Source organism: Otolemur garnettii, unplaced genomic scaffold (assembly GCF_000181295.1).
Source record: "Otolemur garnettii isolate 467f Iridium unplaced genomic scaffold, OtoGar3 scaffold00198, whole genome shotgun sequence".
Classification (NCBI taxonomy): domain Eukaryota; kingdom Metazoa; phylum Chordata; class Mammalia; order Primates; family Galagidae; genus Otolemur; species Otolemur garnettii.
In genome coordinates this window covers 537,541-557,244 of record NW_003852593.1, presented here as the reverse complement: position 1 = coordinate 557,244, position 19,704 = coordinate 537,541, and the positions used below count along the sequence as shown (strand labels likewise).

General features: G+C 55.6%; 1 protein-coding gene across 4 annotated transcripts in view; it reads left to right on the top strand.

The window, feature by feature from the left end:
• The window catches only part of CTBP1 (C-terminal binding protein 1), a 28,028-nt gene extending 23,190 nt beyond the window's left edge, over positions 1–4,838 (top strand). For 3 of the 4 annotated variants that reach the window (XM_012812270.2, XM_012812271.2, XM_023507683.1), the window contains 5 exons: positions 1,247–1,461; positions 2,391–2,521; positions 3,017–3,144; positions 3,497–3,614; positions 3,893–4,838. In XM_012812270.2, coding sequence (XP_012667724.1) covers positions 1,247–1,461; positions 2,391–2,521; positions 3,017–3,144; positions 3,497–3,614; positions 3,893–4,079 — 779 coding nt within the window. In that variant the 3' untranslated portion in view covers positions 4,080–4,838. The remainder of the gene's footprint in view (positions 1–1,246; positions 1,462–2,390; positions 2,522–3,016; positions 3,145–3,496; positions 3,615–3,892) is intronic. The other variant, XM_012812272.2, reaches the window with a different exon arrangement.
• The last annotated feature ends 14,866 nt before the right edge of the window (positions 4,839–19,704 follow it).

Genomic DNA, 19,704 nt, shown 5'->3' with positions numbered 1-19,704 from the left:
CAAGTGCTGGAGACAGGGCTCCTTCCAGCTATCTGTGCTGCAGGGGGTCTCTTTTTGTTTCTCTGTCTCTTTGTCTCCCTGCTCCTTTCTCTTTCCTCTCCTGCCCAGCGCTCAGCTCCATCTGCTTACTCAGGGGAGACCCTGGGGGCAGTTGGTGGCAGCCATGTCCCTGTGCCTGGGGGCTTCTCTGGAGGTTCCCCTAGGTGCCCCCACCAGTGGCTGGCCTTGTCCCCACAGGTAGAGCAGGCTCATCTCTTTCTAGAATTTAGTTTGGACCAAGTCCTTGGCTCTCCTGACTGTCTACTAGCCCTGCCCCTGAGCCTGTCCCCAGCCCGTGGCCTGGCAGCCTGGTCTCTTTAGCAATCAGATTGCTGCCGGACCTCTGCCCTGGCTGTTTCTGGTCTCTTCCCATCACCCTTCCATCTCCATGTACTTCACCTGTTGGGGGGCCTGCCCCAGCCCCAGACACTCTGTAAGTTGTCTCTGTCTGCCCTCCCGCCCCACCCAGCCCAGCCCCCCTAGGCCCTGTCCTTCTGGAGCAGTTTCCTTCTCACATTACAAAGGAGAGATGACATTTGTATTCTGCAGTACCCCGTGTCCCCCTCAGCTGTGTCCAACTTCCTTGAGCTGTGGGTGTAGTGGTTGTGTGCCCCGCAGGCCCTTTCCTGCGCAGGGCCTAGCCCCAGTCCCACGCCAGGACCCCCATCTCCTCGGGGCCTTGGACAGCAGGGCAGGGAGTATACACTAATGGGATGTGGCAAGGCCCCACCCCACCTGTGGGATGTGAACCCCACGGGCACCCCCTCCTCTGGTGGGGACCTGTACATAGACCCAAGGAGGGGGCTCTGCACAGGGCCTGTGCAGGCCATGGGAATACCAGTTACTGCTCACACGCTCCACCTGTGAGATGTGAACCCCACAGGGCAACCTCTTCTCTGGTGAGCCTGTACATAGACCCAAGGAGGGGCTCAGTGCACAGGGCTCAAGCCAGCTGTGGGGATGCCACTGACTGCTCCTGCAGGATGCTGGACAGGCCGCAGGAGGTAGTGCAGCAAGTGGCGTGTTAGCCATGGCCAGGGCAGGTGGTCGCAACACCCATGATAAGATACCCAGCTGACCCGTGCCCCCAGTGCTTGGCCACGGCAGCAGGGTCCCAGGACGTCCCTTGGGAGATGATACAGGCATGGGATCCCCAGACCTCCTTGCTGTGGGGACACAGGCTCATGTCGTGTCTGGACCCCTCCAGGTCGTGTGGGGCAGGCGGTGGCACTGCGGGCCAAGGCCTTTGGCTTCAACGTCCTCTTCTACGACCCATACCTGTCTGACGGCGTGGAGCGCGCACTGGGCCTGCAGCGTGTAAGCACCCTGCAGGACCTGCTATTCCATAGCGACTGCGTCACCCTGCACTGCGGCCTCAATGAGCACAACCACCACCTCATCAACGACTTTACCGTTAAGCAGGTGGGTGCGTGGCAGGTGACAAGGGACATTGGTCTCCCCAAACCCAGCTGTGCCTGGGGGTCTTGCCTTCCCTGGGCAGTACCCTGGGGCCATTGGCCCTGCTCTGGACACCGTGAGTGTCCTATCCCAAGTGCGGGGCTGTGTGTAGTAGAGGCAAAGCCACACACTCACCTCTAACTGCCAAGATCCCAGTGTAGCAGCCTGAGGGTGTCAGGGCAGCTGGTGCGCCCTTCAGTGCCCTGTCACCAGGCTAAGGTGTTAAGTCCACACCTTGGAAGCATCACCAAAAAGTAAGCCTCTGTCTGGCCTCAGCCCTTACCTTCCTGGGGGACAGTGGTTGTTGGTGCACGCATGGGGGCTCCTTGCCCACTTATTCTGCCCAGACCCCACAACCCCACGGAAGATGAGACCATGCGTCCGCTGCCCTTTCTCTGGAGCCCCCGGGACGACATGGTGTAGGCGCATTTCAGAGTTCTGCCTTCCTAAGAGCCTCATTGTGAGGTGGGCGCAGGAACTCCCCAAGCCACTCAGGCCCAGGCAGTTGTTCCCAGGCACATGGCTGAGTCACGGGAAATGCCCTACCACAAAGTGGGGGACTTCAGTTCTAAGGGTCTTTTGCAAAAACAGATCCGAAATGAGCCTCTGGTGGGACACAGCGGGTTGGGGGTACATTATAAGGCCCTTAGCCCCACCCAGGCCAGAGTCCTTCTGGGCCATGGAGGGCACAGAGGGGTGGCCGGACCAGGGTCACCCACACCTAGACTTCACTTGGTGGGCTGTCCTCCCCTCTTGTTGCCACAACCCTCCCCTATGCAGTGCTCTGGGCCCCAGGTCCCCCCTGGCGGGTGGGGTGGTCTCTGCTTGCAGACATGCCCTTGGAGTAGGCAGGGCAGCATCTGAATTAACTGTTCCCCACGTTATCCTCCCAGATGAGACAAGGGGCCTTCTTGGTGAACACAGCCAGAGGTGGTCTGGTGGACGAGAAGGCCCTGGCCCAGGCCCTAAAGGAGGGCCGGATCCGTGGTGCAGCCCTGGACGTGCACGAGTCAGAGCCCTTCAGGTACCCCCTTCTTGTCCCCCTCCCCCACCTGCTATGGCCTGGTTGGGCCTCTACCCAGCCTGGCAGCTATCCAGGCTCAGGCCTCTCTCTGGGTATGGTGTCTGGGAGGACCAGAGCCCCCAGGGGCCAGGCCTGCCTTGGCCACTGTGTTGCCAGGGGCCAGGAGAGCATGAGGCCCTGACAGCCATGAATGGTCACTGTGGCCCTGGCCTCAGGCAGCCAAGGGCTCAGGCATGACCACTCTGGGCTGACCTTCTGGGACTCTAGTGGAGGTTCCGAGGGTGGGGGTGCTGGGGCCACAGACTGGCTGGGTGGGTATTCGGCCCCTGAGAGGTGGGGGGATATCAGAGCAGCTCTGAGGCTTTTCTGCTGGAGGAGACCGCCCATCTGCCCCTGCCCCAGCAATGCTCGAGTGTCTTGCTGCCATATCCAGCCTGCCTGGGTCCCCAGGCCACAGCCTTGGGCCTCTCTGACTGCATTGTACACTGTGCTTAGCTTCAGCCAGGGCCCCCTGAAAGATGCACCCAACCTCATCTGCACCCCCCATGCCGCATGGTACAGCGAGCAGGCATCCATTGAGATGCGTGAGGAGGCGGCCCGGGAGATCCGGAGGGCCATCACAGGTGGGTGTGGGTGGATGGGGCTGCGCATCCCTTCTGGCACCACTGGGTGCTCTGGGAGGCTCTGTCTGCCAGACAGTGGAGGAGGTGCTCGTGGCTTCCTCTTGTTATACCACGCCCATTTCATGTGGGCACAGGGGACACTGTGCTCCCTTGGAGTAAAGGTCATATCCTACCCACGAAGAGCTGCGAGCTGGTCCCTTTGAGCTGCTGTCTGGAGCTCCCAACAGTGAGCAGATGGTGTTCTGGGTGGGAGTTCCTAGGCCACGAGGGTGATGGGCCCCCGACAGGACCCTACTGTGCACCATGGAGTGTTCTTGAGGGGCACCTGAGTCAGCCTCCCTGCATCTCCCAGGACGGATCCCAGACAGCCTGAAAAACTGTGTCAACAAGGATCACCTGTCAACTGCCACCCACTGGGCCAGCATGGACCCAGCTGTTGTGCACCCTGAGCTCAACGGGGCCGCCTACAGGTGAGCAGGTGGCCAAGAGCTCCTGTGCTGCCCTTACTGGGCATCGAGGATCAGGGCAGATGGGAGCTCCTTATCTGGGAGGCCCATCAGGACCAGGGCCCCAGGAAGAAGCCTGGGCTGGGGTGTTGGTGAGGGCCACCAGGCAGAGGCCACCCCTGGGCAGGAGCTTGGGCGAGGCCCTGAGGTTCCCTGTGCAAGCAGCCTCCTACTGTCCAGCCTCCCTGGATGTCTGCCTCAGTGAGCAGCTGGTGGCCTCACACGTGGACCCCCTTTCCCAGCAGGTACCCCCCAGGCGTGGTGGGCGTGGCCCCCACTGGCATCCCGGCTGCAGTCGAAGGCATTGTCCCCAGCGCCATGTCCCTGTCCCATGGCCTACCCCCTGTGGCCCACCCACCCCACGCTCCTTCTCCTGGCCAGACTGTCAAGCCCGAGGCGGACAGAGACCACGCAAGTGACCAGTTGTAGCCGTGAAGAGCTCCCCAGGCTAAGCACCTGGGCAGGGGCCTGCAACCCTTGGACTGGAGTGGGTGGAGGTGGCACCTTGTGGTGGCCGCAGCGCTCCAGAGACTGTCCGGCTGCACGGAAGGTGGGGCAGCAATGCCCCCCCAACCCCGAGTCACTGTAGTTGTCCCGTCCTGTGGGCTGGCTGGCTGTCCTGTGTCCTTTGCGTTCCTCGTTAAGCAAAAGAAGTTAGTAGTTAATTCTATCATGAATGTTCTTGTCTGTGTACAGTTTTTAGAACATTACAAAGGATTTGTTTGCTTAGCTGTCAACAAAGAGAACCCTGAGGGAGCTCTCGGCAAGGGGGCTGAGCTGTGTCCCTTCCCATCTAGGAGCATCCGGGAGTGCGGCAGCTGGCAAACTTCTCAGGACAACAAATCCTTCCCGTGCTTCTTTTTATGCCACACAGTGCATTGTTTTTCTACCTGCTTGTCTTATTTTTAGAATAATTTAGAAAAACAAAAGCTGTTTTTCCTAATTTTGGCATGAACCCCCTTGCTCCAAATAGAGACGGCATCACAAGGCAGCTCAGAGAGGGGCGAGTGGGTGACGCGGGGTGCTGCTGCCAGCGTCTGTCCTGAGGGACGTGGAGGGCACAGCGTCCCCGCCTGCACCGGTGCCGTCCTGCTGATGTGGTAGGCTAGCGATATTTTGGTTAAATCATGTTTGTGACTGTAACCATTTGTATGAATTATTTTAAAGAAATAAAAATCCCGGAAAGAGCTGTGTGCGTCACGTCTGTTGTGACTTTCCTGAGGACACTTTTGGGTCTGGGTCCTGCAGGGCTGGCTCAGCCACTTGGAAGCCACAGCCCTGGGGAGACCCAGGAGTGGGCAGTGACCTCTATACATGCTGGACCCCTCCCCCGTCCACTGACCTGCGGGGGCCCAAGGGATCCAGGCTTGGAGATGGAGGCCTGAAGTGGCACTGCAGAAGGGACGTAGCCTGTGTGCTCTGCGTGGGGCATGACCCAAGTGCCCACCATCTTCCCCCATGGAGTGTCCTACCCTTCCTTCTTGGCACACATCCTCTAGCCGGCCTGCGACCTGGGAAGGTACTGGCTGGAGGAGGAGGATGGACCAATGTCAAGTCCTCTGCAGTTGAACACAAGAAGCTTCTAGGACAACTGATTATACCAAAGGAAACGCACGGAAGGCCAGGAGGGGTCGTTCCTTGCCTGAGCTCAAGTTCAAACTCCTGTGTCCTGAATCTAGCCTCCAGGCTTTGGGAGCCTGGGTGGTGCCCTTTGGCAGAGGCCCTTGAACCTCCCTCAGGGCCACCTGGTGAGATGCCCGGGCAGGGCTTTGTCCTCTGCTAAGAGCCCTCTCTGGCATCTATGGCACTCAGCATGCAGTCCACCCTCCTTGTGTAGTCCTGAGATTCCCACCTGTGGCTCTGCCGGTCCTCTGCCCTCCGGGTTACAGCCCAGGCTTCGCCTTTGTGGCCTGCCTGTGTGGTTGCATTTGCTCATCTCAGATGGTGGCTCTGCAGGGCAGGGTGGGGTCTCAGAGACTTGACCACGGTTTCCTCTTCACCACCTCCTGCTGTGCCACGCCTTGTGCCCCAAGGCCTGGGGACACAGCCTGCAAATACCTGTTTGTCCCTAACTTGTGGAGAATGCCTCCATTCTGCCCCCACACCTGCATGAAGTATTTGGTAGTACAGAGCTCCAAGTCATCTCCAGCCTCCATCCCAGAGAGGCTAGTGGTTGGCCCAGCCACCGCCCCTCTGCTTCTCTTTGCTGTGGCCTCCTCTCTCCCACCGCTTGTGTCCACGGTGCAGCTCTGTTTTTCTTTATTTCCCCCCCCCCCCCCGGCCTCAGGACACTTCTGAAGTGGCCGTTCCATGTTGTGGAAGTTACAGATGGGCAGGGTGGGGCAGCAAGCTGGTCAGGCAGCAAGCTGGTCAGGCATACAAGGGCTTGCTGTGGGTGGGCAGAGCCGTGGCTGTTCTGGGACACGTGGGTCCTCACAACAGCCCCACAATGAACTTTTGACTTGAAACTTAGAGGAAAACTTAAAAGTGTTAAACATAAATACTTAACAAAGAATGAAGGCTGAAAGTTAGATTTGTATATATCTTACATAACTAGAAAAATACTGACAAAATAGGATTTGTGAGATATCATGAACTTTGCTACCAAATCCTAAATGGAAATATTTCCATGCAGATACCCCTGGAGAGTGTCCAGATGGCACAGATAGGCACCGGGTGGCCCTTTGGGTGGCAAGGGACCTGAGACCCCTCCTCAGGGCGACAGATGCAGTGCCAGCCCCTCAGGTTGTCAGCCCCACCTTGGTCTGGAGCAGAGGCAGGATGGGCCGATTCCTCTGGCAGAACGCTCTCCTCAGGCCCCCAACCCACCTGGATCAGGCCCCTACCCTAGCTCCAGGCAGGCTCAGACCAGTGCCTCTGCCGTCTACAAGTGGATGCTGCCCCTCAGAGCCCTGGCTAGTGGGTGGGGCAGGTGCTGATGCTGGTCGTGACTCAGCTTTGGCCTTGCTGGCTTCTTGGTGTGAGAGAGGACTTGGGTCTCAGGCTAGAAAGGTGGCCCTGGAGGAGCCTGGGGAAGAGCTGACCTGCTGCCCTGACCTCTGGCCTAAGGCCCAGGGGGTGGGGGTGGGGGTGGCCTCTCTCCCTTTTCTAAACACAGTCCCGGAGCCTCATCTTTACTTTCCTGAGACAGGAGGCCTGGAAGCCCAAGAGCCTAAGTGTGGCTATAATCCCAGATGGAAGGGCCAAAAACAGGACTGTGTGTAAATGATTGTCAATGGTCCTCTTCCCCCACCATGAAGGGGAGGGCTGTTCCAAGGGGAAAGGGGTACCCACCTGCAGGGCCCTGGAGAGTGCTGTTCCTGCTCAACCTCAGTCCACTCCATGAAATGGGTGTCTGAAGTTGTCTTCCAGAGTCTGAAGCTGCACGGGAGGATGTGGTCTAGGTGATCAGATGAGAAGGGACAAGAGGTTTGAGTGTTGCCAAATGTACAGGAAACCCAGCAACATCAGCACATCCCTGGTACAGGTCAGAGGCCTGCCTCACCCGAGCCCTTGCTGGTAGCTGCAAACTGCTACGACCAGCCCCCTCCTGAGCCCTGGTGCCCTGCACTGCACCCCATCCCTAGCCCTGGGTGCCCTGCGCTGCACCCCTTCCAAGCCCCAGACATGATGGATTAGCACATGCCTCACAGCCCAACAGCCGGTTCATGGGTCAGCCAAGGTGTAGCAGGCCTCTCTGAGCTCCCAGCAGGGCCAGGGGTGCCAAGACAGGCTCGTGGTGGGTGTTTACCTTGTATCCCTAATTTCTCCCATTGTAGACATTCATTGCAATACCAGTGAGAATTCCAGCAGTTTATTCTTGACAAATCCAACTATTTTATCCCCAAATTTATATAGAGAACAAAGATCTGTGCAATTTGGGCTTCTACTAAGGCGTGTTAAAAAGAAAGTGCAGTAACACGTCTGCTTCTGACACGGGATGGGCAGGGAGTGCTGGCTGGTGCATGTAGCGTGTGAGTGCATGTTGGGGGCTGGACTTGAGGCCTGGCGGGGGGTCGGGGGGTAGGGCCACAGGTCCATCCTGCATCCTTTGGTGGGGACTAGAGAGCGGGTGTGCACAAGAGTGGCTATTGACAAAGACGGTAAAAACAAACCAAAAGGCAAAAGTCCTTGACTCGTGCACATCCCACAGCCAGAGGCTCTTCTTGAGAGGTCGACAGTGACAACGGAGGTAACTGGACAGCAAGGCACACCCTCCAGCCACAGAGCCCCACACTCAGCACAGAGCCCCTGGAGCAGGAGTGAAGGGGGCAGGCCACCCTGGGGCCACTGTTCTGCCCAAGGCGTCCTCCCCTGGCCAGGGACTGACCGAGCTGTGGCTTCCTGCAGGCCTTTCTCTGGGCAGGGCTGGGGCCAGAGCTATACCCCCCACCCCCACCCCAGGCTGGCTTCTTCCCCAGTGGGGACTCAGCAGGCTCCAAGGAGGCCAGGATCACCCGCCACCCCCGCCCAGCTCCTCTTGGCCAGTGCCCCACTAAACTTGCAGGATAGATTTTCCAGCAAAAAACAACATAAGAGAAGACTCGAGAGGAGGCCAGCTGTAGATTCCCGTGGCAGAGAAAGCCATCTGGCTGCTGGGCTGCAAGCCCGGCGCCTAGAAGAAAAACCTCTCCTTGGCACTGAGCCCCATAGCCCCGTTGGCGGCCTCGGCAGGAGGGGTTGATCCCTCTAAGTGCCAATGCCTGGTAAGTCCACCCCTGTTCCCTGCCCACTCACCTGGATGGCTACAGCCACTGCCAGCCCCCAGTTTTCCAGCAGCAGCCAGAGGGCGTCACACACAGAGTGTAGAACATCTCAGTGGGCAGCACAGGCTTTGCTGCCTCTGGGCCCTGCCTCCATCATGGGTGGGTGCTGGGCAGTGCTGCTGCTACCGCTCGTGGTTCTTGCTCAGTGTCCATGTGTCTGGGGGACATTGTCAGGGTACAGACTTGCTGCATGTCCTGGGGCCAGTGTGCACTCCACTTCGTGGGAGTTTGGGTCTCCACGAACTGGCCTTTTTCTGAATGAAATGAGAGAGGGCTCCTCGTACATAAGGAGCCCAGGTGTGTAGTACAGGTCCTCCCTGCTGCTCCCTGGTCAGTCACAGGCATACTCAGTGTTGGGCTCTGGCCCTGGATGGCCAGGGTGTGGCATGTCTGACTGCTGGCTGTCCCAAAGTGCCCTGGGATTTGCAGGGAAGTGCTAAGTGGGTTGCTGATGAGGCTGGGGCATGGCAGCCATAGGTGGGGCATATTGGATACCACCTGGGTCTGTCCCTGGCTTAGGCTTAAGATGTGAGGATCCCTTCACTGGGGGGGATGCCCCATGTGTGCTGGCCACAGAGCCTACCCTCCTGGAATCTGAGGCCCTGGCTTAGGTGGGTCCATGGGCTGGAGCAAGGGCTGGCCCAGAGGGAGAGGCCAGGCATCTTTAGGTGGGCAGGAAGGGAGGGCAGCATCACCTCACTGCCAACAGACAGCCTTCCCGCCAACCCAGCTGGGATTCACATGGCCCTGAGTTGAATCCAGAAACTGAACTTTCCCATGGAGGAAAACATTCCAAAGTCAACAAGGACAGAGACTGCTAAGGGCCTGGTGTTGGCACTCACACCACCGCTGGTCCCACAGCTATCCTGGGGGATAAGGGAGACAGGCTCAGTTCCAGGGCTGGGCTGAGCACAGGGTAAGGGCACTTTGCTCCCACTGGGCAGACCTGTCTTGGCACTCCAGGGCTGGGTCCCTACGGCCTTCATGCCCAGCCCAAGAGAGCAGTGAGCCAAGAGCCCAGGGGGTCATGCTGTCACCCTACCCCTGGCCAGTGAGGGGGAAGGTGCACTGCCCAAGGTAGCCCATCCCTCAGAGGTACAGGGGCCCTACAGACCCCACACCCATAGTCCTCTGGCTTCTGTCCCTCTTCAGTGGCCTGGGGTGCTGCAGCTCCCTCGAAGTGTGAGCATGGGGGGTTTTAACATGTCACAGGCCCATCATGGTGGTGCAGCAAATGGTGGGGCAGAGGAGCTGTGAGCTCTTTGAGTCCCAGGCTCAGGGACCACCATTCCTGCTCTGAATGACCAGATGGTTTGTTCCTGGCACCTTGGCATAGAAAGCCCAGCTGTCTCAGGGATACTAGGCCCTGACACCAGCCCCCAACCACCTGGGCCTCCCCTCACCCTGAAGCTGCATGGCCTGGGGTCCATCTGTCTTCTATCCTGCCCCTGGCCCCTAGACCAGCCTGGGTCAGTGCAGAAGAATCTGGTCTTCAACTGACCCAAGCGCGACCAACCCTAGGCTTGGGACAGGCCAGTGTGGAACTTTGGCAGGTGGGGTCCACACAGAGAGGGTGAGCGCTCCACACAGCTGGTGCCCCTTAGCCATCTCTAGTCACCAACTCTAGGACATGGGGGAGGACAGTGTCCACTGCAGAAGGGTCCCCACCCACAGCCACAGCCAGACACCAACATGTGCACACACACACACTCAGACACACACAAACTCGAGCAGACACACAAATGCATGCACATACACCCCCCACAGACATGTACATTCACACATACACACAGACATGTGCACACAGAAAAACTGAGACACAAACCTACAATCACACATGCACTCAAACACGTGAGCAGATGTGCACACACACAAATGCAGGCACACATACCCCCCACACATGTGCACACACAGACACATATGTACAAACACGTACATACACAGAGGCACACACAGACCCAGACTCTCACACTCAAACACATGCGCACACAAAACCACACACACCACACATCCACACACAGATGCATACACAAACACCCACCCACATATACACGTACACTCTCACTCACACAAACGTACACACATGCACAAACATAAAAACTCACACCCCAACGAACACACCCCCATTCCCACACATATGCAGATGCAAACACATACATACACACACACACACATGAGCACACAAGCATACACCCACCTCTACACTCACAAACATACATAAAAGCACACACAACGTGCTCACGCATGGAGAGACACATACACAAACACATTTACCCATACACACCCCTGCATAGAGCCCTTCTTGCTCTGCCTGCGCTGGGTGTGCCTGGCCTTTGTGCACCTGCTATACAGGGCTGGGCCAGAGTATGTGGGGGCCGGAGGCTGGGTGAGGAAGTGGGGCCATGGAGCCAGCCAGGTGGGGCAGCCCAGGGATGGCCAGGCCGAGCCCAGTTAGGGAGGATTCTGTGGCAGGCAGGACAGAGGGCTTCTAGGAGCCATCCCACTTTGGTCACATCATCCCCAGAGCCTCCATGTGAGCAGTGAGAGGTCACACCATTCCACAGATCCTGGCCTGAGTTGTGGGAGGTCACACACACCCTCTACGGGACACCCAACTGGGCAGTGGGAAGTCAAACCACCCATCTGCACAGTGGGGCCACACACCTACCCCTGGGTCTTGCTGTGGCCCATAGTGCAGAACTACAACACAGCCCCAGGACTCTGGTCACCTCTGGGGCAGCTGAAGTCAGCTTCCCATAGGAATGCTGAGCTCTCAGCATAGCAGGATCCAAAACCCCTCAGAGACAAACTTATCCTGGTCCTAGCCAACTGCTTCCCACTGCACCCTGTGCCCCTCCTTCACGCTCACCTGTATCCTGGTGTTGCCAATGTCAACTCCTACCTGCCCACACACCTGCCCACTCCTACCTGCCACCACACCTGTTCCACACCTGCCCTTAACTGCCCATATCTGCCCATACCCACCCTCACACCTGCTCACCCTTCACCTGTCTGCTGGTGGTCAATGCCTCCTGCTCTCATACCCACCTCACAGCCATGGTCCAGCTTGGGCTTGCTCTGTGCTCCTGGCTGGATGTGCAAAGCCTGGTCCTTTTGCAGGGCGCCCCACTCCTCTGCCCCCCCTAAAAGGGTCCCCAGGCAAGGCCTGTTCCCCCTTGAGGAGGCTTGGGGCCCTCTCCCCACCCGCAGCCAGCACCACACTCAGCTAAAAGAAGCTCTTTCTCTTCCAAGGGCTTCACCCCCACTGCCTTCCACTGGGCACACCCAGCCCTCCTGCAGGGGACCCTTGAACTCTTGGAAAGACCACCCAGGGATACATTTCAGGTGGTGCCCCTGGGTCCCTGCCCCCAGGCCCCTTCTGTGGCTTGTGTAGTAGTATGGCCCTTTCTGTCTGCTGGTCTCTGCCCCCATGACTGGGGTATGGCCCTCAGTGAGAGCACATTGATTTGCATGGTCACAGCTGTTCCCCACCTTCTGAACCCCACAGTGCTGATCTGGGAGGTAAGACTGAGGAAGAGGTGAGGGGACAGGCCTCCAGGGGCTCTGCAGTTGGGAACCCTCGCATCAGCTGCTCTTGGCCTCTGGGGCCACGCGCCAGCCAGGCAATGTGGCTGCTGGCCTCTGCCCCTCCCTATGGGTTGTGGGGGATCAAGGCTGGTAAAACCCTGGCCAGCCGGGGGTGAGCCGGGCAGAGAGGCTGTGTGGCCAACGCTCTAGGGCAGGGAGGAGTGAGTGGCACTGCCCAGCTCTGGCTGCTCCCCCTTGACTCCCACGGTGGGATGCAGGCGTCCTCTCATTGATGCCCTTGCTGGCCTATGGGGCAGGGCCACCCTGATGCAGTCCTGCGCTGGGGGAGGAACATGGTGGGAGTAGCTGATGCCTGAGTGGGGGCCACAGGCTGGGCATGGGTTCCCTCCCCCACATGGCCAGGGCAGGGGCCAGAGGGGGACACAGTCTGTGGGATGCAGACAAGCTGGGGACTGGCGGTCAGGGTGGAACATCACACCCTGCCTCAAGGCCCTGATCCTCTTGGGGACCCCATTTATAAGCCTCCCTCACCCAGGTGGGGCATCCTGGTGAGCAAGGATGGATGTGCCAGGAGGGCTGGGTGCTTGCTGGCACCAATGCCTCCCTGATCGACACCACATGTCCCCCCACTGGCACCACTGGGGTTGAAGACAAACTGGCTCTGACCAAGCCTCTGGGGACATTGGGTGCTGGGGGGCGGGGCTCCCTGAGACCCTGAATGCTACCACACACTGCAGAACCCCATGTGGTGGATGCCACACCCTCTAAACAAGACCCCAGCTTTGCAGAGAGCACAAAGTTCCAATAAAGACAGGACCCAGGATACAGGCATTGGACCCAGGCGGAGCTGCTCAGAGGAGGACCCAGAGCAGAGGAATCCCCACAGCAAGCCCAGCATGACTTCCGGGGTCCAGGGTCCCAGAGCATGGCCCCTTCCTTAGGACCTTGGTTAGGGGTGCTGCTGTCTCCAGCACAGCCAGTTGGGGTCCATGTGTCCCCAGGCTGTGCCTGGAGCCCAGCCCAGGTAGCTCTGGGAATGCTGGCCCTATCCTAGGCCCTGTGGCCAGAGCTTCAGCTAGCCAGGAGCCCCATGAGCACACTTGCTGCCACTGCTTTGAGCCTCAGGAAACTCTTAGAAGACACAGGTGATGTGGGAGGGTGGCTGTGCACAAAAGTAACACCCAGAAATGGACATCTTTGAAATTTAAACATTTCCAATCAGAAGAGCCACGGAAGAGAACCCATCCAGAACACAGCCAGCCTAGAGCAGACCCCCCCGCCCACTGAAATCCTGAAAAGGGATGGGGCTCAACTCTCAGGAGGAAGACTGCATTCCACAGTACCTGCCCACCCCAGCCGGCCAGATGACATGGCAGAGCCAGTGGACTGCCCATAACTAGGGAAATTCTGGAATAAAAGAGCGGTAAGGCAAACTATTTCTACCAGATCGAGACGTACCCTAAGAGGCCACCACTAATCATCCTGTGTGGTGCCGGGGTGTAGACAGAGAGTAAGTAAATGTTCCAGGCCACTCACCCTGAGGTCTGTGTCCTATAGACGCTGTGGCAGAGGCAGGCACCATCCATCAACACAACAGGCCCCCACTCGTGGTGTGTTAGTTCCTGTGGATATTCCAGTCAATGACAGTGAGCAGAAGTGACACATGTCATCTGTAAGCAAGACAGTCAAAACCAAAAAGCTTTCACAGGTCAACAATGAAAAGATGAATAACCAAGTTTAAAAATGGGCAAAGGATTTAAATAGACATTGTTTCAAAGAATTTACAGAACAGGTCAATGCTGGTGGGGTGCTGGATGTCATCAGCCATCAGAGAAATGGGAATTGGAGCCAATGTGAGATAGCACTTCACATCACCAGGACGGGTCGGGTCAAAAACAGGTGGACACTGCTGGTGGGAACTGCCCAGCCTCAGGGCAGAGCAGCGGGTCTTCACCAGAGGGGACAGAGTTGCCACAGCCAGAAGTCTCACGCCAGGTAATGCTCAAGAGAATCAAAACCACACATCCAGAAAGTATAAACAAATAGACAAATGGTGGTCCACTGTACAATGGAATTTTATTCATCCATAAAGAGGAATAAAGTTCTGACTCATATCTCCAAGCACAGGAGCCTTGAAAACATGTGAGTCACAGAAGTCAGACCCACCGGGTCAGGGGTGGGGGACGGGGAGAGTCTTGGTTGAGGACTGGGAACTTCACATTAGTGTAAGCAGCGGACACCTGCAGCTGTGAGCAGGTGTCCCACATGAAGGCACTGTCAATCTTGCTATGGTGCCCTCCTTGCCTCCCAGAAAACAGGAGGGCAAAGTGCTTGGCAGTTGCCTCAGCTCAGGGGATGGCTCTTGGGGCCCCCTTGGGACCTCAGGGCTCCCAGCACCATTTGGCCACCCCCTTTCCCGGAGGTCAGGCAGGCCCAGGTGCTGCTTGACCTATGGCTCCAGAGGCCAGGAGCATAAGCTGTGGTGGTATCCACAAGGTGCTAACTCTGCAAACTCAGAATGCACAAGTTCAGGGCCATGTGACCTCTACCCAGGTCCCAAAGGATGCCACCAATGGCCCCAGAACTGTACAACCTCAGTACCCCCCATCCTCCCACCCCCTGAAGTCCCCAGTCTGCAGGCAAGACCTCCTGCAAGAGCTGCTGGTGAGCTGTGCCCAGCAGAGTGTGGGACAGGGGCCTCTCCCACCCAGTGCCAGAGGTATGACTTGGGGTCAGAGAAGATGATCCTTCAGCCCTAGGATGCGGCCAGTTGCCCCTTCCTTTCTGGCCCTGTCCTCCCTTTCTGAACGGGATTGCCAGCCCAGCCTGTGCATCATTGCATCCCAGAAGTGTGTGGCTGGAGGGGGCTTCACCTGGGAGTGGAGGCTGCCCTGTCTCAGCCTGTCTGATCCAGGTGACACTGGACTTTGGACTTCAGAAGAGGTGCCAGGCTTAGGGGAGGCCCCAGAGCAAAGGAGTACCCACAGCAAGCCCAGCATGACCTCCAGTGTCCAGGAAAAAAGATGACAATTGAAGCCAGTGCAGAGTCCAGGTAACTCCCACCCAACACCTCCCTTGCCAGAAGTGGACACTGAGGCACAGGGCAGCTGAGTCACTGGGATTGGAACCAGGGCTCAGGCTGACCCTCCTCCTTGCTTTTCACATGCTATGCACTTATTTTTCCAAGGTAACTTTAAGGTTATTTCATCAAATCTGAAGGCTGGGATTCTACCTAAAGTGAACATTGGCAGGGTAACAAGCACCTGCAGGGCTCGGTACTCCCAAGAACTTGGAGTCTCTGCCCAGCTCTGATATGACCAGTTCACAGCTCCTCTCTAGTCTAATCCCATCTTTCTTGCTGTTGTTGGAAGATGGGTGCTTCCCAGGCTTGGTCCCTTTTCCTAGGCCACGGTGCCCTCCTCGCATACGAGGCAAGATGGTGTCCCAGCCAGGGAAGGCCCTGACCAAGTGCCAGAAGGCAAGTGGCCTGAGAAAACATGGCACCTGCTTCTCCAGCGTTTGCCCCTCTGAGGGCTGAATGTGGCATTTCTGCAGCTGGCTGCCGGGAAGGATGCCCTTGAAAGGTAGAGGGGAAGTGAGGTGGAAGCAACCTGGCCCCAAAGCCTGCAGGGACAAGAGCCCACACCCAGCTGTCTGGCCCCCACATGGGAGAGCAGCAAGCTCCTGTGTCCCTCCAGGCACTGATGGGAGCTGTACATTACAGCATCTCATTCTGCACCCCACACACAGTCTCTGTGGGGAGTGATACATCTGTACTGTCTGTATTTCCAGTGCTTATTGCTAGAGGAGTGGGAAGTTACTAATTTTTGTATATGTTTATATATTGTGTTGAATTTTCTTATTGATTTTTTGAGGCAGAGTCTCACTTTGTCGTACCCCTGGTAGAATGCTGTGGCATCACAGCTCACAGCAACTTCAAGCGATTCTCTTGCCTCAACCTCCCAAGTAGCTGCGACTATAGGTGTCTTCCACAACACCTGGCTATTTTTAGAGATGGGGTCCCGCTCTTGCTCAGGCTAGTCTGGAACTCAAGAGCTCAGGCAATCCACCCACCTCAGCTTCCCAGAGTGCTGGATTTACAGGCATGAGTCACCACGCCTGGCCCCTTGATTTCTTATCTTATTGCACTTGCTGGGACTTCCATGAAAATGTGGACTAATAATGACAATGGCATCCTCAGGCGTTCCTGTATTTATTTGTATTTTCCATGTAGAATGATCTTGGTCACGGCTGTATATAGAGTCTTTAGTGTTTTTTTTCTTTTTCTTTCTTTTTTTTTTTTTTTTTGAGACAGTGCCTCAAGTTGTTCCCCTGGGTAGAGTGCTGTGGCATCACAACTCACAGCAAACTCCAACTCCTGGGCTCAAGCGAGTCTCCTGCCTCCGCCTCCCAAGTAGCTGGGACCACAGGTGCTCACCACAACGCCTGACTATTTTTTGGTTGCAGCTGTCGTTGTTTGGTGGGCCTGGGCTGGAATAGAACCCGCCACCTTAGGTGTATGTGGCTGGCGCCTTAGCCACTTGAGCCACAGGCGCTGAGTCATTTTTTTTTTCTATTTTAATTAGTGTTGTTATTAATAATGATTGCTGGATATGGTCACATTTCTGTGTTGGTTGCATTCTCTGAATTTTTTATGCTGTAGTTAAATGACTTAGTCATCAAGACTGCCCATCTTCTTGCTCATAATATATAATTCTGAGGTATTTTATGGGGTTCTATTTGCTACTGTCTAAATTATTTAGGGTTGGCTTTTCATTTTCATGCAAAAGTGGTATTTGTTTATAGTTTTTGCTCTACATCAGGTTTTTGTATTAAATTATATCGGCTTCATGAGATGAATTACAGAGTGTTCCATATTTTTATGTCTTGGAAAGGTTAAAATCACACTGGAATAACTTTTCCCAGCTTAAAATTAGATCATACTCAGTGTGAACATCTGTTCATGGTGCTTTCCTTCATTTGTTCAATTTCAATTACCTTTCCAATTTCTTTAACCATTTACTCTTGTTTCCCCTCACATGAAGTTATTTTGGCATTTTATGTCCACTGAGAAATTGCTGGTTTGCTTCAGGATCCAAACAGCTGCCCAGATCAGTGAGTTGTGGTATGGTACCGTCTTCGAGTTCTTTCCTTACTCGGGTCTCCTTTCTTATTTCTAATCATTTGTAGGTTTCTAAGTTTGAATGTACACAAATTCTAAGGAGAGATCCTCCTTTCTATTTTATTTTAGAAGAAACAATCAATTTTATCTATTTGTTTTCTCCTTCATTATTTTCTAGCTTTATCTTCATAATTCTCTACTTCTTAAACTGTATTTTCTTGCTTTCATTCTACTTTCTGAAGATGGGTACAAACCCTCATCTTTATTCTTCCCCATGAAAATAACAGATGTGCTGGAGGCTCTGAGCTCTGTGGCAGCTGAGTCCAGTGCTGGTTGGACATCTGTGTTCTCACGGCTTTCCAAGAGCCACGTGCAGGCTGGATTCCCTGCTTATCTGAAGGTCCCCAGGAATGCATTCCTTGGTTTTTGAGTGCGTAAGTTTTGAGGGAAAGGGGTGGCACTTTTTGTTATTTATTTTATATTTTGTTGCTTTATAATAAAATCATTTAAATTAATCTACTTTTTAGTTCATAAAGGTTTTCTTTCCAGTCAGTATGTAATAGGCACAGGCTTATTTATAAGAAGTATAGTATTTTCTCTGTGAGGAATGTGAAGATCGATATCCAAATGATTGGTCTGCATTTCTTTGCTGCTACCACATCACCTGTGAAGAGGCACAGCCCCTGTGGCTGTGTGCTCCTCGGGTCCCTTGTGTTGGCCTTACATGTTTAGCCCCTATGTTTGGAGTGTGGAGGGTTATGACTTACATCCAAGCTATGCCCTGCAACCGTCTGCCCTGTCTATTGTGCTGGTTACTAGGCTCCACTCAGCTCATCTTGGTGCCTGCCTCATTGCTGCTGTTTTGGTTGTGGTCAGCTGATGGTTTTCTCTGGACAGAGTACATGGACTACATATGCCCTCGTGTCTGCTTTTGTGCTCAGTGGTGGCATTTCTAGGTTGGCTGGGGCTGCTGGGATGGAGTCTTCCCCCGACGATCCATGGATGACTCTTTACTGTCCCCTGCCTCCTGCCCCTCCCCAGCCGAGAACTCCAAGCTTCCTGAAAGTCGCATGCTCTTCCTGCCAGCAAGCACATAGCCTTCTCCTTTGCCCTGGCCACACCCCAGGACAGAGTTCTACAGACCACAGGCCGTTCTGTTCAGCCCCCCTGGGTGTTGCTCACTCAGCCCTCTGTGCACTCTTGGGCTCAGGGGCCTTGGATATGTCAGCTGGGGGCCTCCAGTGACTTTCACAGCTGAATGATGTGAGAGCTTGAGAGTCTCCACAGAGTGGCAGCTCTAGAGACATGCAGATGCCTGTGCTGTTGGATGGAGGGCCCCTGAGTCACCCAGCTGTGACTGAAGAAGCTAAGGAGCCAGCATTGCTCCTGGTCCCTCTGACAGGAATGTAAGGCCCCTCTGAGTGAGCCCAGGAAGGGAAGTTAGAGAAGGTTAGGCCTTCCTAACAACCCCAGCCCAGCCCTGAGTTGAAGGGTGATGAAGTGCTGTGGCCCAGGGCTGCCCCAGGCCCACCCTTCCCCTACAGAGGGAACTGCTCCTGCAATGGGGGTGGGACAGGGTGTTTATACCCCCATCTCCCAGGCCTGTTGGGAGCAGACACAGCCACATGGTAGCCTCTGATGTGATACCTGAGAAGAACCAGTGTCCCTCCTCATTCCAACTGCGAGGAAACAGCAAACTCCAGCCTCAGTAAAGCCTTGCCACGCCCAACCCTCAAGGTCACAACAGGCTGACAAAGCTCGAGGACTGTCCTGGACTGGAGTGGGGTGACGAGCCCCAGAAGAGGCCATTATGGGAGAACTGCTGATACTGGAATGAGGCCTGAGCTTCCTTAGTAATGTGGCACCAGTGTAAGCAGGGGTCCTCAAACTTTTTAAACAGGGGGCCAGTTCACTGTCCCTCAGACCGTTGGAGGGTTGGACTGTGGGCCCCGGGATGAGTCAGTTGCTAAGCAGGACAGGCAGCACTGGCAAAAACATCCAGTGGGCCAGATAAATGTCCTAGGCAGGCCACATGTGGCCCGTGGGCCATAGTTTGAGGATGTCTGGTTAAGAGCCTGGTTTTAACCCTGCCTTAGGGATAAGTGTTAACACAGGGGAAACCTAAGGGGACATTGAGGGGACTACACAGGACTCTACTATTAAATTCTTAGAGGCTCTAAGTGATTTTTTATTATAAACAGCTAGAGATGAGGCGCGAGAAAGAACAAGATAAACTTAATTTGGGACAACTGGGAACTGAGACTGGGGAAGTGAATCAGGGAATAGTGGCTGTTAATATTCTGCAACTTTTCTTAAAGTCTAAAATGATTTCTGAGATAATATCTTTCTAAGTACTCTGGCAGTAGACTTGGTCAAAATGCAGCATTTGGGGTCCTATCTGGGGGTCCTGTCCCATTGAGGCTTCTGGCCAGCCTCCTCTGTTGCTTGGGTCCTGAGTCCCACTCAAGTATTGGAGGTAAGGGGACTGCTACTCTCATGCTCTCCCTGGGCTGCATGGTGCGGGGTGCCCCCTCAGGGGCCATAATTCCAGGGCTGAGGCCCAGACAGTCAGTCCTCCTGGGAGGGCAGGTTGGACTGCCACCATGGCAAGGGAGGG